This window comes from Daphnia pulicaria, chromosome 6 (genome assembly GCF_021234035.1).
Source record: "Daphnia pulicaria isolate SC F1-1A chromosome 6, SC_F0-13Bv2, whole genome shotgun sequence".
NCBI classification, from domain to species: Eukaryota; Metazoa; Arthropoda; class Branchiopoda; order Diplostraca; family Daphniidae; genus Daphnia; species Daphnia pulicaria.
The window spans coordinates 696,258-711,888 of NC_060918.1; the positions used below are offsets into that span (position 1 = coordinate 696,258).

The 15,631-nt window shown below is 37.2% G+C and overlaps 2 protein-coding genes and 2 long non-coding RNA genes across 5 annotated transcripts; 3 read left to right on the top strand and 1 right to left on the bottom strand.

Annotated features, from left to right (window-relative positions):
- The first annotated feature begins 6,828 nt into the window (after positions 1-6,828).
- LOC124343637 (ran-binding protein 9-like) lies at positions 6,829-9,580 on the top strand. Of its 2 annotated transcripts, none has more exons than XM_046797042.1 (8): positions 6,829-7,148; positions 7,229-7,340; positions 7,407-7,835; positions 7,903-8,015; positions 8,082-8,325; positions 8,397-8,659; positions 8,724-8,887; positions 8,962-9,580. In XM_046797042.1, exons 1-8 carry the CDS (start codon positions 6,974-6,976, stop codon positions 9,205-9,207), a joined length of 1,746 nt encoding a protein of 581 aa, XP_046652998.1. In that variant the 5' UTR covers positions 6,829-6,973; the 3' UTR covers positions 9,208-9,580. The 2 variants fall into 2 exon arrangements, with proteins under 2 accessions (XP_046652998.1, XP_046652999.1); XM_046797043.1 differs by having other exon boundaries at positions 8,727-8,887.
- Positions 9,581-9,836: 256 nt separating this feature from the next.
- LOC124343700 (minor histocompatibility antigen H13-like) lies at positions 9,837-11,817 on the top strand. Its single transcript, XM_046797140.1, has 7 exons — positions 9,837-10,169; positions 10,303-10,401; positions 10,462-10,719; positions 10,780-10,963; positions 11,036-11,156; positions 11,222-11,410; positions 11,467-11,817. Exons 1-7 carry the CDS (start codon positions 9,990-9,992, stop codon positions 11,525-11,527), a joined length of 1,092 nt encoding a protein of 363 aa, XP_046653096.1. The 5' UTR covers positions 9,837-9,989; the 3' UTR covers positions 11,528-11,817.
- A 287-nt stretch (positions 11,818-12,104) lies between these two features.
- On the top strand, positions 12,105-12,695 carry LOC124343894. Its single transcript, XR_006919417.1, has 3 exons — positions 12,105-12,191; positions 12,259-12,335; positions 12,393-12,695. It is a non-coding gene; the product is annotated as an uncharacterized LOC124343894 (long non-coding RNA).
- A 1,851-nt stretch (positions 12,696-14,546) lies between these two features.
- LOC124343842 lies at positions 14,547-15,406 on the bottom strand. Its single transcript, XR_006919327.1, has 2 exons — positions 14,917-15,406; positions 14,547-14,849 (listed from the first exon to the last, which is right to left on the bottom strand). It is a non-coding gene; the product is annotated as an uncharacterized LOC124343842 (long non-coding RNA).
- Between the last annotated feature and the right edge of the window lie 225 nt (positions 15,407-15,631).

A 15,631-nucleotide genomic window follows, 5' to 3' on the forward strand; every position in this document is an offset into this window, starting at 1 on the left:
GGAACAGTCAAATGACCGTAATACTGTCTTTCACCAGCATAGACGGCATTCATTGGACAGCAGCTATGCCAGTATAATCTATAATCATAATAAAATTAATATTCAATTTCAACCAATGTCAAAAAATGCTTAGCAGAGTTGAAATTCAACATTTCCATTAACATTAGCTAATGATCATCGAAACACACAGGAAAAAAATTAGCTTCAGATAGTCGTATACTGCAATAAGTCTATGAGGAAATGCAAATATTCAGTCGCTTCAAAATTTTTCAACATACAATTTTCTTAATAATTCTACAGTTGGCAAGATTGTTCCGACCAACAAAACACAATTATTAGACCCCATTTTGAAGTTAATAAAAAATACCCTCATTTTACAGCAAGTTCAATGATAAATTCGACTAGAGAAGAAATGGCGGAAATTTGCCACAGTTCTCTACCTCTGGCGGACTAACTTTAGCGGACGGCTACGGCTGAAACAAAACAAACAAACATAAAATTGTAATCAAAACAATATTCACTATGTAATAGTAACAGGTCAAAATTAATAACCTGTTCCATTTCTATAGAAAGAGGTTGCAGGAAAAGACATATTTTCGGCAACATGAAACACAATTTCAATCCAACTGGTCTGAAAAAAAAAGTTTTAATTACATGCTTATGCAAGAACAATTTAGTAGCATACTGATAACTTAGTCTGCTGCTGGAAATTGGTTGCATGCTTGTCATTCGGAAGTGCAAAATGCTGTGAATGGAAGAAATAATTTATCTCTAACACTATCAATAACTAACATGTCCGAACATATGAGAGGCAAGAATGGAACGCCATTCTAGCTGAAATACAGATGTTAAAATAAAACCACACCTATGTTTCAATCCCCCCCCCCCCATACAATAGTAACCTTTCTTGGGATGCAAAAAGGAAATGGTGCTTTAACAAGTCTGACGTAATACGAGCCCGCATTTAGTGAATTGGCGGATAGATTTATTTGGCAGGTCATATTCTTCCATCTCCTCAACATCTTTAGTTTTCTCTGAATATCAACCAAAAAGATACTTGCTATTAACATGCACAAAAAACACTGATAAACAATTCACTCAATAACACTGGATTCACAATAAAAATATAATTTCAGTTTAATTACCTTAGCTATCATCTTCCTGCACAGATCCAGTAGATAATTTATACTTCGATAGCTCCTCTCCTGACTACGAATCTCCTTGATAAGACCAGACTGTTGAGTATCCAGTCGGCGTAAATAAGGCATCAACCAACGTAATGGATGCGTAGGACACGTGGGTGTAGGCTACTTGTTGAAGGTGTCGGTTTTGCATTGACAGTTTATTGACGGCCAAGGTGACACCAGCAACTAAATAATCGAAAGCCAAAGCGATAGCAGCACTCAATCCCAATTTTTCACAATTCAAATATTAAGAGAAATATAAATCATGAAATATAAAATATCACACTCCTACTTGGTCTTGATGATTTTCTCCTTCCATAAATGCTCCAAAGAGGTCAGCAAATCTCAGATTGTATGCACAAGTAATAAGGGAGGGAAAACCACACAATACTCAAAGAATTTCCCACTCAGAACCTCCACTCAAGAGACTCCTTTAACAACAAAGCAGCGGCGTTGGAACCAAGAGATCATCTAAGTGAAAGAGTTCCTGAATTACAAATTAATGAACAGCATCAAATGATGTTTCTGTTGGAGTAATCGAAACTTACACTAATTTCTTGTCACATTTAAGATTTTTTCAGGCAGTTTTTCAAACCAAGCTCATTGCCTGATAAAGCTGGATAGCAGTTATAGCAGTAATGGGCTCCAAAATAAAATTTCATCATTTAGAGCTGATAATCCAATGAATCCCTTTATCTTAATCAAAGTAAAACATCCTATAACATACAATGTTCAAATAAACAACAAAACATAACTCATTAACCACTTACCTTACAATGGAAAAATTGTTGAATAGGTTGTTGAACAGTTTCCTTTGGGTGCAAGAAATCCTCACTAGTCAAGTCTATTTCCTTGAGTGTGTTACATAGCTGCCAAAGGTCTTGGCCAGAGTAGAAGCAGGGATGGACTTGGCAAAATGGCTTTCTATGAGTTAAATACCAAACTTGTGATGTGTAGGGTACATGTATGAAAGACATATACATGAAATATACATAATAATCTCACAATTTAAGACATTTTGAACTAGAGTAATTTCAATTCAAGGGATGTCAACCTTTAACTCTGTTTTTCAACGTTATCATTCCGCAATCAGAATTTGAATCAGCTCTGCACGGCATGGATCACCTCTCTTACTTGGCAAAAACGAATAATTTCTAAAACAATTACTAGTACGACATTCCCAGTTTCCATGAACTGAAACTTGAAGGAGCCATGGAGAAAGAGGTAATACAGTAATACGTAACTTGTTGAAGGCGGGGCAGAGGCGGGGAGTAGGGGTGATCAGCTGATTTCGAATCACATCACCTGGTGGCGAAACAACATCTTCCGGTAAAATCTTCACTTGTTCTGAGAAATTCGATGTGTGTTTTAGCCTATGTTTTTAGCAGAGGAACGTGCTGCTCATATATTGAGGGGTGGTGGGAGCAATAAATCATGCTAAAAAAAATTTTCTTGATAACTCCTATTGCACAGTAAGAGTAGAAATGATCCAGGATGATGCCTAATTTGAGCTACGGGCTACGTATGAAATACGGGGAATGGCGTAGTGCAGAACAGCTTCGTTACAAACCTAAACAAATAGAACCAATGCCATAATTTCCGTTGCTTATATTACGGGATTGTAATAAGCATATTACAGAAATAGATCGATCAATTATTTCGGTCATCGGGCAACGATGACAGAGCGGCCGCATCATTGCAGTCCAGATCGCAAGAATCATACGTCTAGTGTTGAGATTTAAGTCATATTTGTCTTCTAAACCTGAGATTAACCTTTCAAAATTGTACTTGTTATCATGTTCCGCGTTTAAAAGGGGAGTTGGAAATTTTTAGCCCTCGCATGCAAAATCTTCCTCTAGCAATACTTTAGTCCTTCATTCTACTGCAATACTTTACTTTTAATATTGATTAATAAAATATAATATAATTAAATCAATGGTTTTAATATAAATTACTGGAAGATGAATCTAGTAATCTACATTCGAAAATATCATGTCATTGCCACTTTTTTTGCTACCGCTAACTTGAAAATATACACCGGTCGATAATCTAGAAATTCAAAAAAATTTGCTTTTTGGCTAAGGCTGGGATGATATTAGTGAAACACCATGGTTACAACGTCCTACGTCCAGAGACTGTGGCGACTGATTTCAGTACGATAGTAATTAGACAGTAATGAGCATTTCATGGCAACATTTTTCCTCTGTATAATATACAAAAACAGTTAACTAGTCTTGTCAAGCTTTAAAATATGAAACCTGAAATTTTTTAGTAAAATATCAGGTTAATATGCTTAAGTCTACATAGACAGAAATCATGAAACAAAATGTTCCAATCCTTATCTTAATAGAAGTTCCAAATTTTACATATATGAAATAATGGAAATATGGGAGATTGAATTAACAAGCAATACGTGTTTGATAAGGAAATTATAAATGGTTGTAACAATTACGTCTATTTTATGAAGTGCGTAGTATTTTTTACTAATGAATTATCTTTAACTGCCAACATAGCTGCTAACTATATTACACGCATTTGAAAAATAATATCCCCTTTAGCCAAGCCACCGATCATAAAAAGCAGAAGTTTCTTAGAGCAAGGGGTTACAATTAGTAGCAAATGTAATGAACTCACCATTGTTGAAATAATGTTACACCTCCCAAACTGGAGCAGCAAGATATTCAACCACATCCAAAAAAAACCAGACAATCAGACAGTACCTAATAAATAAATGAAATCTATCAAATTGAACAAAATAACCTAATACTTCAACAGTAGAATTCCTCCTCAGTACAACGTTAAATATGCTTCACTTATTTAAAAATTTTCAGAAGGGGATATAAGATATTCTATGTTCACATTTAACCCTAATTTGTTATCAAATGAAATTTCTTCATACCTGCCCCCCCCCCAGGTGCCATTCAAATATCCTGTAAATAAAATAACTATTAGAACGTGAACTTTGTACATGAATGTTGGTTTTAAGTATGAAAAATCTGGAAGTGCAATGGTTGGTCTGTCATTTTTCTCCGAGACATTCCCACACAAAAATTCATCATTAAATTCAGACAACACTAAACAATTTAAAAAACTTACTCACCGTTGTACGGAAAACAGGAAAGCAACCATCAAGCAATTACCTGAAATGAAACAATAAAAACATTAAATCCGAGAAAAAAAATGCCTAATGCAGTGTTTTTAAATTAATCTTTGACAGTAATGAACGAGAAAGGAGTAATTTCATGACACCACCGAAGTACCTCAAAACTCTAGCCTAGGTTCTCATCACGTAAAACATGTTCGCTGTATTATAATGAACAAACCAATATTTACTGGAACACCAACCAAGTCTGACTATAGCACAAATAACCAAAGCCAGAGGTTCACATCAAGTCACCTAGACAATTATAAAATTTTAGCAAATGAAAAAGCCCTATTCAAAATATCCCTCCCAATAATGATCAGAGCCATAGATTATAATCATAAATTCAGGTGAAACACGGATGACTAAACACATCATTTGCAATAAGTAGAAAAACACCCAAAAAAGAATACTCACTGACGATAACGATATCACCTTCTTCTGACCGAGTTCAGCAAAAAAACCCTAGAAGTATGGAACTAGGTTAAATAATAGACGAAGAACTTGACAAATGCAATAATTGTAGGAGGTTTATTCCAGGACGGCATGGCATATGCCCATTTCAGTCCAACGATGCAAACACTTCCAGTGTAATGTAGGCACTAGTCGACCAGCACGTGTATAAAACAACGGCTGGAGATCCCGCGCGCCATAAGTTGTGACAAAAATTTTGACTTACGACTTGTCCAAGAATACGAATGGCAGCCAAGGAAACTGTCCTTATACCACGACTGCCACATACCCCAAACCTGTTAAAATGTTATCAGATTAATTTTTATACTGCCAACATACTTGCTAACAATATTACACACATTTGAAGAATAATGTCCACCTTAGCCAAGCAACCAATCAAAGAAAGCAGAGAGGTCTCAGGGCAAGGGGTTACACCTGGTAGAAAATGAACCCACCATTACTGAAGAAAAGTTACATCTCCCAAGCTGGAGCAGGAGGAAGCTCAACCAAATCCAACAAACCAGGCAATCTGATGGTAGCTGAATTGAAATACAATATAAATCTATCAAAAGAGATGAAAGAAACCCAATGCTTCAGCAGGGAAGTTTAACCTCAGTAAAACGTTAAATATACTTCACATGTTTTCAGATGGGGAAAGAAGACATAAATTACGTAACTCATCATTATAACCAACTATACCACTTTAACTGTGAAATAATTACCATAGATTGTCCAATGTATTATCCAGCAATTACAACCATAGAAGGTGGGGATGAACCACTGTCCCATGGAGCAATTTGACCTATGTATAGAACAACATTCTAGCTTTAGTTGAGTAACATTAAAAAGTATAGAATACAAGTCCAATTGTTTATCTGGTTTTTACGATATCAAGATCAGAGATGTGAACTGAACCAGAAAGATATCATTTTCAGCAGAAGACAACACATGTTCAATTAAAACAAACACCGCCGTTTACTTACACCCCCTGAACGTTTTGCCTAGGCAAACGTTTGCATTTTTGCCTACGGGCAAACCAGCTGAAACACGAAACAGTTTGACCGTAGGCAAAAATGCAAACGTTGTAACCGTCCAACGCCGATTGGATAAGTTGTTTTATCTCTTCGAAAACTGTCTGTTGAGTTGCATCGGGATGATCCAACGCTCAATGTGTTATATTTTTGTTGAAAATGAAAAAAGATGTAGCGCATAGAGAGCGTGGGATCACCTCTGTAGAACAACATTATGGCTTTAATTAAGAAACATTAAAAAGGTATTGAATGCAAGTCCAGCTGATGTACCTGGTTTTTACGACATCAATGAACATATCAAGATCAGAGATGTGAACTGAACCAGAAAGATACCATACTCAGAAGATCAACGCATCCTATCATCGACAAGGGTACAGCTTCAATTTTGCACTTAGCATCCAACTTCCTGTTAGAATAGAGAAAATGCAGAGTTAGCACAAATTTATAAAACACATTTTATAAAGCACACAAATGGGTTTCATCAGATTAATCCATTCATCAAAATTATCAGAGACTCTAGTTCGGTTTAAATGGATATATCATCATGCACAGAAAAACCGAACATCCATCTTTTTACCATATCTTTTTACTAAGCAATTAAGTTAAAAAGTATTGAATATATTACCATTTCCATTCTCCATATTTCATGTTCCTTACTAAGAGAAAGTACTACCGTGGACATTCACTCATTGCTTGTTGCACGTGACTGTCATCATAGATGGTTGGACGTGCAGACGAAGAGAAGACTTCCTTTAGTTTTCCTCAAGCCTCAAGGCATGTATCTGTTACAGTGTTACCCCCTATTTGTTTAAGGGATGATTGTCTTTTTCGATTTGAAATTAAATTCCCTTTAAAAAAAATCTTGGAGAATAAAACAATTCACGTTCGAATTAATATTTTGAACGAAAACATTATTCTTTAACAACAAAAATAGTGGTTGCCGGTTTGTTTAGTAGCGGCCAAGAGCCACCTAACGGCAAATATTAAACTTCTTCAATTAGCCATCTAGCGAGTGTAACACAGTATTCTGACAAAGGTTGTCTGTTTTGTTTCGCTGATAAGTGATCGTGAATAAAAACGTCGTAGCATTGCTTTTTTGTAAAGAAAACTTACACAAATTGTCGAGTTTTTCGAGAGGAGTGAATTAAAAGTCTTAAGGCGAAATGGAGAACTCCTCTAGCAGCTGTGGATCAGCGACGTCTAACAGCTTGGATCGCCTTAAAATGCTTTATCCTTTCGTTAATGAAGAGGACACGCCACTGCCTCGCTGTTGGAGTTCTAAAGATAAATACAATTTCATTGGCCTGTCACAAAATAATCTTAGAGTTCATTATAAAGGTAGTTCTGAAAGAATGTCTAAATTTAAAGCATTTATTGGTGTATTTTGAGATAAATAAGACTTTTCTTATTCATGTTAGGTTACGGAAAAACACACAAAGATGCTGCAAGTGTAAGAGCTACTCATCCTATTCCATCAGCATGTGGTCTGTATTATTTTGAAGTAAAAATTGTCAGCAAAGGACGAGATGGGTATGCATTAGATGTATTAGTAGTAAAAAAATTTTCTCATTTTCATCTCCTCTTGGTTTTGTGTAGGTATATGGGAATTGGTCTGTCAGCTCAAGGAGTTAACATGAATCGGTTACCTGGCTGGGATAAACATTCTTATGGTTATCATGGTGATGATGGTCACTCGTTTTGCTCATCTGGTTCTGGTCAACCTTATGGACCAACTTTCACAACAAACGACGTCATCGGCTGTGGAGTAAATCTCATCGATAACACCTGCTTTTACACAAAGAATGGACACAATCTTGGAACGGCCTTTGCCGACTTGCCTTCAAACCTGTACCCCACCGTTGGATTACAGACTCCAGGTGAAATTGTAGACACCAACTTTGGTCAGTCTCCCTTTGTATATGACATCGAAGATGATATGAGAGAACTCAGGGCACGTGTTGCATCCACCATTCTTAATTACCCCATTCCCGACAAACAAGGTCATTGGGAAGCTTCATTACAAAGGTAGATATGCAGTTAGTGTTCAATTTCTTTGTTCAATTTTCTCAATGTTTAATTATTCTTTTTTCAGAATGATAGCCACATATTTAGTACATCATGGTTATTGTTCAACGGCTGAAGCGTTTGCACGATCCACCGGTCAAGAGTTCGGTGAAGAAGTAGCTTCAATAAAAAATAGGCAACGTAAGTAACTCGGGTTTTATTTCAATATGAACTATTACAGTTCTAACATTTCCCAATTTCTCACAGGAATCCAACGTCTGGTGTTGAGTGGAAGGATGGGCGAAGCAATTGAGACTACACAGACTTTGTATCCGACCCTTCTTGATTCTCGTCCCAACTTGTTGTTTTTGTTGAAAGTTCGGCAGTTCATTGAAATGGTTGGCGGGTCGGATTCAGAAGTTCGTTCAACAACCAACAGAAGTCCGAAATCACAAAATTCTGGTAGTCCAAGCATGAGCCCAAATTATGGTGGATTCGGAACTTCACAGGGGTACCTGAATAAAATGAATATGTTTATATATTATTCACTTAATCGAATTCATTTGTATTTATTTCATTCAGAGCTCACTCCAGTTTAAGGTCTCGGTCGAGATCACGAAGCTCGAGTCCCGGTCATTCTTCAGTACAAACATCAGTTATTCAATCCACTAAAGCTTTTTCTCAACATCTCAATGGGTCATCTGCAACTGCTGCGTCATCAGATATGCAGGAAGAAACGGACAATGACGTGGAAATGAATGGAGCCTCACAGAACGGTTCACATTCTGGTACTGGGGAGACACTGGTAGATCCTGGCGTAAAAGAAGACAGCATCCTTGAAATGGGTATTTATTAATATATTTCGTACAACATTATAAATTCTTAATTTCCCGTTCAATTCTGCAATAGAAGTTGATGTCGCAGGTCCTAGCAATTGCACACGACGCCAATTATGTGGTGGCAACCAGGCAGCGATGGAGAGGACACTTGACTTCGGCAAAGAGTTGCAAACCCTTAGTGTCACTCTTCGAAGACAACACGGAAAGAACGATGCCAATAAAAAGATGTTAAGGGTTAGTTAAGCTGCTTGTGTATTTAAATATATAGTTTTTTAATGTATGATTTCTATTTTATTTATGATTTTTAGGATGCCTTTAGCTTATTGGCGTATGCCGATCCTTGGAAAAGCCCAGTTAGCGAACAGCTTGACCCCGTCCAGCGAGAACCCGTTTGCGCTGCTCTCAACTCAGCCATAATGGAGTCTCATCACTTACCCAGAAGGCCCCCCATGGAGCTGGCCATTGGACATGCCAGAGAACTTTTGCGACTCATGGCCCAGAACGGTCTCGGCTCGTGCGCCTTTGCTAATATTGATCATCTATTGCAACCTTAGTTAATAATTTCATTCGGCCAAGAAATGTGCGAATGCGAACTGTGTTGTCTGATGTTTATTTTTGCGTTTTTTTTTCTGTCCTGCTGTTTCCCTCTTAACTGTGAATCCCAATCAACCAAACAAACTAAAAAATAACACTATATAAAAAAAAGCTACAAAGTTTCTTTGTATACCCACATTACACATTTGGGCTGATTCATTCATTTCTGTTACACATTGGGTGGTAGATTCGTGTGTTTGAATCTGATGGTCTTCTCTCTCATCTCTCACTTTTGTTTATTTTGTATCGTTTCTGGCAGACATTGCCGGTGTGCAAATGTCTTTAAAAGTGTGTAGTACATTGACAACTAAAGAGTACACTGATCACGAAGAATTCGAACCATGTTGTCATTGAGTTCTGCTGAAGATATTAAAATTCTTATCAAGGAATAGATAAATGTAACTTTTAAAATAAAAAATTTTGACGGTTTCTTTTTTCTTTAACTGCATTTTTTCACACGGGACAGGAGGAGTCAGCCAGAACTCTCATAAGTCAAAAGCAGAGTAGGCGGTGCATGGGCGGTGCGTCGTGCGTGCAAGGTAAAAAGAGATTTAAAGGTAGCTGGCAGCGTTGTATTGTGTATACGTCACTTTGATTCTCTCTCGTCTACATTCGGCTTTTCACACGTCACTTTTTAGCTGCGCGTGTTTCTTTTACGTTAAAGCAACTGACAGAAACTGCGAACAAGTGTCATATCTTTTAAGGACAAGATTCGAAACGTTTTAAGTAATCCTTCAAGAAAATGGCCGAGCCTGTCGCCGAAGAAGTGCAAGAAAGCGTGAATGCATCCGCTAATACTACGGCTCGAGTGCCGAGTACACCGGAGGGAATGGCTATCGCATATGGAAGTTTAGTTATTATGGCACTCGTACCAATTTTGATTGGTGCTTTTCGTTCCGTTCGGCATCACAAAGAACAAAAGGTATAGTCAAACAGTTCCAAATAAATTCAAGTTATTGTCATCCCTAATCATATATTTCATAGTTTCTGTAACTTTAGCAGTTTTGTGTCAGGGGCTGGTGAAACATGTACTAATATTGTTCGTCTTTTTCAAGGAATCTGGGGAGAAACCTGACACAATGACTCAGAAAGATGCTGCCATGTTTCCCATAATCGCTAGTTGTGCGTTATTTGGACTTTATATTTTCTTCCAGGTGAGATTGATTAAAACACTTTAATCTGAAACAGCAAATCATACTAAATTTCCATTGCAGATCATATCAAAAGACTACATAAACTATCTCCTCACAGGCTACTTCTTCTTCCTGGGTATTTTGGCCCTGACACACCTGTTGAGTCCTGTTGTGTCTAAATTGATCCCAGCCTCAGTCCCAAACATTCCTTTTCACTTGCAGTTGGTCAAAGGCAAAGCACCTCAGACTGAAGATCTATTAAACTATGAATTCACTTCACATGATCTAGTTTGCATGGGACTTTGCTCAGGAATTGGAGTTTGGTACCTTCTGAAAAAGGTACAAAGAAGCATACTTAAAAATCAGCTCAGATAAATAATATATCTATTGGGAGCACAGCATTGGATTGCCAATAATTTGCTAGGATTTGCCTTTGCCGTAAATGGAATTGAACTTCTACATTTGAACAATGTTGTTACTGGATGCATCCTTCTTGGAGGTCTTTTCTTCTATGACATCTTCTGGGTATTTGGTACCAATGTCATGGTAACTGTTGCCAAATCCTTTGAGGCTCCTATTAAATGTAATGAAATTTTGTATTTTTCCTTGATTTTTCTTGATTTCTTTGCCTCACACATACTATTTTAATTTTTAGTGGTCTTCCCTCAAGACTTACTTGAGAAAGGATTGGATGCCAACAATTTTGCCATGCTTGGTCTGGGTGACATTGTTATTCCAGGAATATTTATTGCCCTTCTGCTTCGTTTTGACAACAGGTGTTTTTCATCAACAAACAATATGTAGATGGCAGAAAATGATCTCCTCTTTCTTATCAATCTAGTTTGAAGAGGAAAACCAACTTCTATTTCAATGCCACTTTCTTTGCTTACTTCATGGGATTGGTGGCCACAATTCTAGTGATGCACCTTTACCGTCATGCCCAGCCTGCACTACTCTACCTTGTCCCTGCTTGTTTGGGAACACCTTTATTCTTGGCATTAGTTAGAGGAGACATCAAGACCTTGTTCAAGTAAGTGCATTTGTTTTATGAGATAGAGCAAAAATATTGATTGTTAACACTTTTAGGTATGAAGATCATCCGGCTGAAGCACTAGAGAACAAGGTTGAAGTTAAAAAGAATGAGTGAGTCTTGTATGAAAGAAAAGATACCCCATTATCATGAACGCACCAGAATCTTTCTTACAAGCACTCATTGGTTTATATAATTATGATTTTTTCATGGTGTTTGTTTTGTGTGTTTAATGTAGCCAATTAACTTGAGCTACCTGACAATAGGAAAACAATTGTCTGTTGACTGTATTCCACACTCTTAATGTGTATAACAACCATCACTGTATACCAACACGATACATAGATAAAGAGATTTTATGCCAATAGAGTTATGTCCATCTGGAATACATTGGTTGATTGGTAAAATCGTAATGTTTTTGTACTTCAAACTGATGAAAAGAAACAGAAAAAAGTTGCAGATTATTAGCCATTGTAGATCAGCTGTTGGCCATGCGAACTCTGGGAAATATTTCCCGCCATGCCTTGAGGCGATCCACTGGGGTTCTGCAACCATATTTTGTTCATCAAATCCCGCTTCCTTTGCAGTCGTTGATTTAAAAGGCGTTGCTTTAACCAATTTTCTCCGCCTAGTGGACTATTCCCACAACTCCACTACCCGCCTTTTTTAACTTTTCCCCATTTTTCTCTCGACTGCCAAGGTGTCTAGTCGCTGACAGTCTTGCTCTGAACGTAATTCGTGTCTCCAAAAGTTTTTAAGTGCTTTTTTTCTCATCTTTTTGGTAAGCAGTTGTTCCATCTTCATTTTACACAGTAAATAACACTATGTGTATGAAATTGAAATTACAGAGGATGTCAAACAAATTTTCCACATTTCCCTACAAACTTTGGCAACTGATGAATGAGTGCACTGATGGTGCAATCAGGTAGACGTTTAATTAAATAACGAAGAGTTCGTTCAATCACACGTGTTTTTATCGTAGATGGAATGATACTGGAGAAAGCATCGTTATTGACAAGACAAAATTTTGCGACAGCACCTGTGTAGGGAGAATTTTCAAACCTATCCAGTGGAGCAGTTTCGTTCGCCAGCTCAATATGTACGGATTTCGCAAAACTGCCAGCATTCATCAACACAGCCAAGAACCGTGTGTATGCGAATGTCACCTTACTACTTCTATTTCCTACACCCACGAGCATTTTCGTCCGTGGAACTATGGATCCTTAACTTTAGTCACACGTTCTCGCCAAAAAAGCAGATCTGGCCTTTTAAATACCGTCGCAGAGAACGCTAATGTATGTTTCTTGTTACAAATTCTAAAGTACCATCGCAGCATATATTCACTATTTCTTTAGGATGTCAACGGCAATGCACCCCAAACCGTACCGCTGTCGATTCAACATCTCGATAACGAATCAAAAGGACTAGGAAATTGGAATGAAGCGACAGTGCCTACTGATATGCTGAAAAGGTCGGAATTCGATCGAGACACGCCTGAGACTGACGTAAGAGTTTAGCGTTTATTGAGTCTAATTATGCATTTGTTATGGAGCGAACTTGAAATGAATGGTACTTTTTTTCATTATAGGAACAAAGCAGTGCCTGCTCGATAGACCTAAGTGTTGACATGGATCATATTGAACTTCGCTTTTATCGGGTTGAATCGCCAATGGATGCGACAAGTTGCAAAGAAATGCCGTCTTCAAGCGAGATATATTGCCAAGTTCGGAATATTAGTGAGCTACTTCCTAAGAACGAGATGGACAGTCCATATCTATATTTCTCTCAATCCGATGATACCGGTAATCACACTGACCTGTTACAGCCGATACCAAAAGTTGAAATTCCCGCCGATGATGGTTTCGAGTCGATGGAGGTTGATGTGGAAATTGAATTCTTGGATTGTTACGACAGTATCATCAATGATACTAAAAACTAGTGACAATCTATATCCATGTTGTATTTTACCGTTTATAGTAACAGTTTTACCTTTCGTTTTCCTTAAAAAAACACAGCTATTTTATTGTAGAAGGTAGTATATTTTATAATACTCTAAAGAGCATTTTTTATTTCAATAAACTGATATACTTTATTCCCATTGATATTGTTACCAATAAGAACAGTAATTCTTTTACCTACATTTTTTTAGTTTAGCAAAAACAAAAGATGGCAAAGAACCGCATTCAAGCGAAGGAAATATCTCTTGTATTTATTAATAGGTACTAAAAAATACACTGGAAAAGCAATAGACGATCCTTTGACAAAGATTATAGCATAGTACGCAGTTTCGTAGCTAGCTAAAAAGCGGTGAGATAATTTGGCAACTGATTACAAAATTAAACTACAGCTAAGATTTATCTAAAGATTGCTGCAAGTGAAAATTCAAGGCACGCAGAATAAACAAAGAAATTAAGTTTCTCGAGTAAAACATGGGAAAAATCGACGACTTAAGAAATAAAGCACAAATAAGTGGAATGTTGAAAGGCACTTGATTGGTTTCAATCATTTACGTTTGAGAACAAAATTAAGCATTTAGCAGCTGTTTTAAAGTGGCACTTGAACAGCAGTCTTTTGGTAAACGGCTACGTAAATCTGAAATATGGGCAAGCTGCGGATTGTGAGATATCAATAGTTGACATACATCTGTACGATTAGCTAACGCTGCTCTATGAAGTGGAGTACACCCATCAGAATCCTGTAATTCAGCATCTGCTCCATTCTGCAACAGAAATTTCACCACTAATAAATGTCCTTGTTGGCAGGCGCGATGAAGAGGTGAACTTTGATTACTCCGTGTAGAAAGATTAACATTAGCACCATGTGCTACTAAGTATTTTACAACTTCCAAGTGCCCAGCTCTAGAAGCATAGTGCAGAGAACTGTATCCTGATGTGTCAACTGCATCAGCATTCATCTTTTGCAGTAGCTTACTAAGGTGGTTCAAATCCCCATCAAGTGCTGTTGGAACAAGATACAAAACACAATGGAGTTGTTTTCAATTAATTGGACAGAAGAATAGAAACCAATGATTACCAGCAGACCACGGTCCTCTTTCAAAATCCATTTCTTCTAATGTTTGACTCACAGATGCAGTATGCTGGCAGTTGTGATGGGTGCATTGCTCCATGTTTTATCCTTTAATCAATCTCTGGGGCAGAATCACTCCTATAATTATTGATTTAAAGTTAAGACTATTTCACATAGATAATTTGGTCAAATATTTACTCTTCTTCATCAGATGGCTCAGGGCAAGGTTCTGGAAAATCTTTACGCATAGTCCACACACAACTATCTGGATTAACATGAAATGAACTTATGACTCTGTATCCCAACACTTCTAATGCATTTAAAAGCACAACTGGGTGATGACGAAATGAAACTGTGTGCACATCACTCCCCTGTTCATAGGTAAACCGTTTCAAATCTTCCAAATCACAAGCTAAACAAAACAATATTTGTTGATTAAAATGTTTAAATTTATTATGTTAATTGAATCAAGAAAATACCTTTTAATCCAGAAATTCCTACTCTCCATCCTGGAGGGATTGACGGTTGTCCAGCTACGCCGTTTTTGTTAGGGTTCAAATTTCCAGATACAATAACATAAGGCATTCGTCTTCTTCGTAAAAAACCGAAGTTTTTGAAATCAACTGTAAATTTCTCTGGTGCAGTAAACTTCACAATAGGTGAACTTGAAAGAAATTTAAAACTGAACTGAAAGAAAACTTTGTCTTTTTCTTGGCTTGACACTTTGTCGTTTGTTGTCACCAAGCAGTTGTTTCAAAATGGCGGAAACAACTGACGAACGAAATGCGTTGTCTGATTTGTAAGAATCAATCAGGTAGCGTCAGAGGTCAGGTAGAAAGATCGAATGAAGATAACGATAACAGTTGACCCAGTTGAAGAATGATAATGTCAAGTGAATTGCATTTTTTAATTATTGAAAAAAAATCTGTATTATCAATGCTTGAAAATTCCTAATTTTAGAAAAATTCTCCGGAAATAAACGGAAATACCACCCGGACTGCAGAGGGGGAAAGGAACACGGTACTGGGAGTGTCCTAAATTTAAATTTGGAAATACGGAAGCAAGGTTAAGTGATAATCTGTTCGTGGTATCAACAGAAATAGATTCAAAGGTAGAAAACTAATTTGCCTCTTAAACATTCATTTGAAAGTCGCGGTCGTTTGATGAAACTTTCGAAGGTCCGATGCGTCAAGC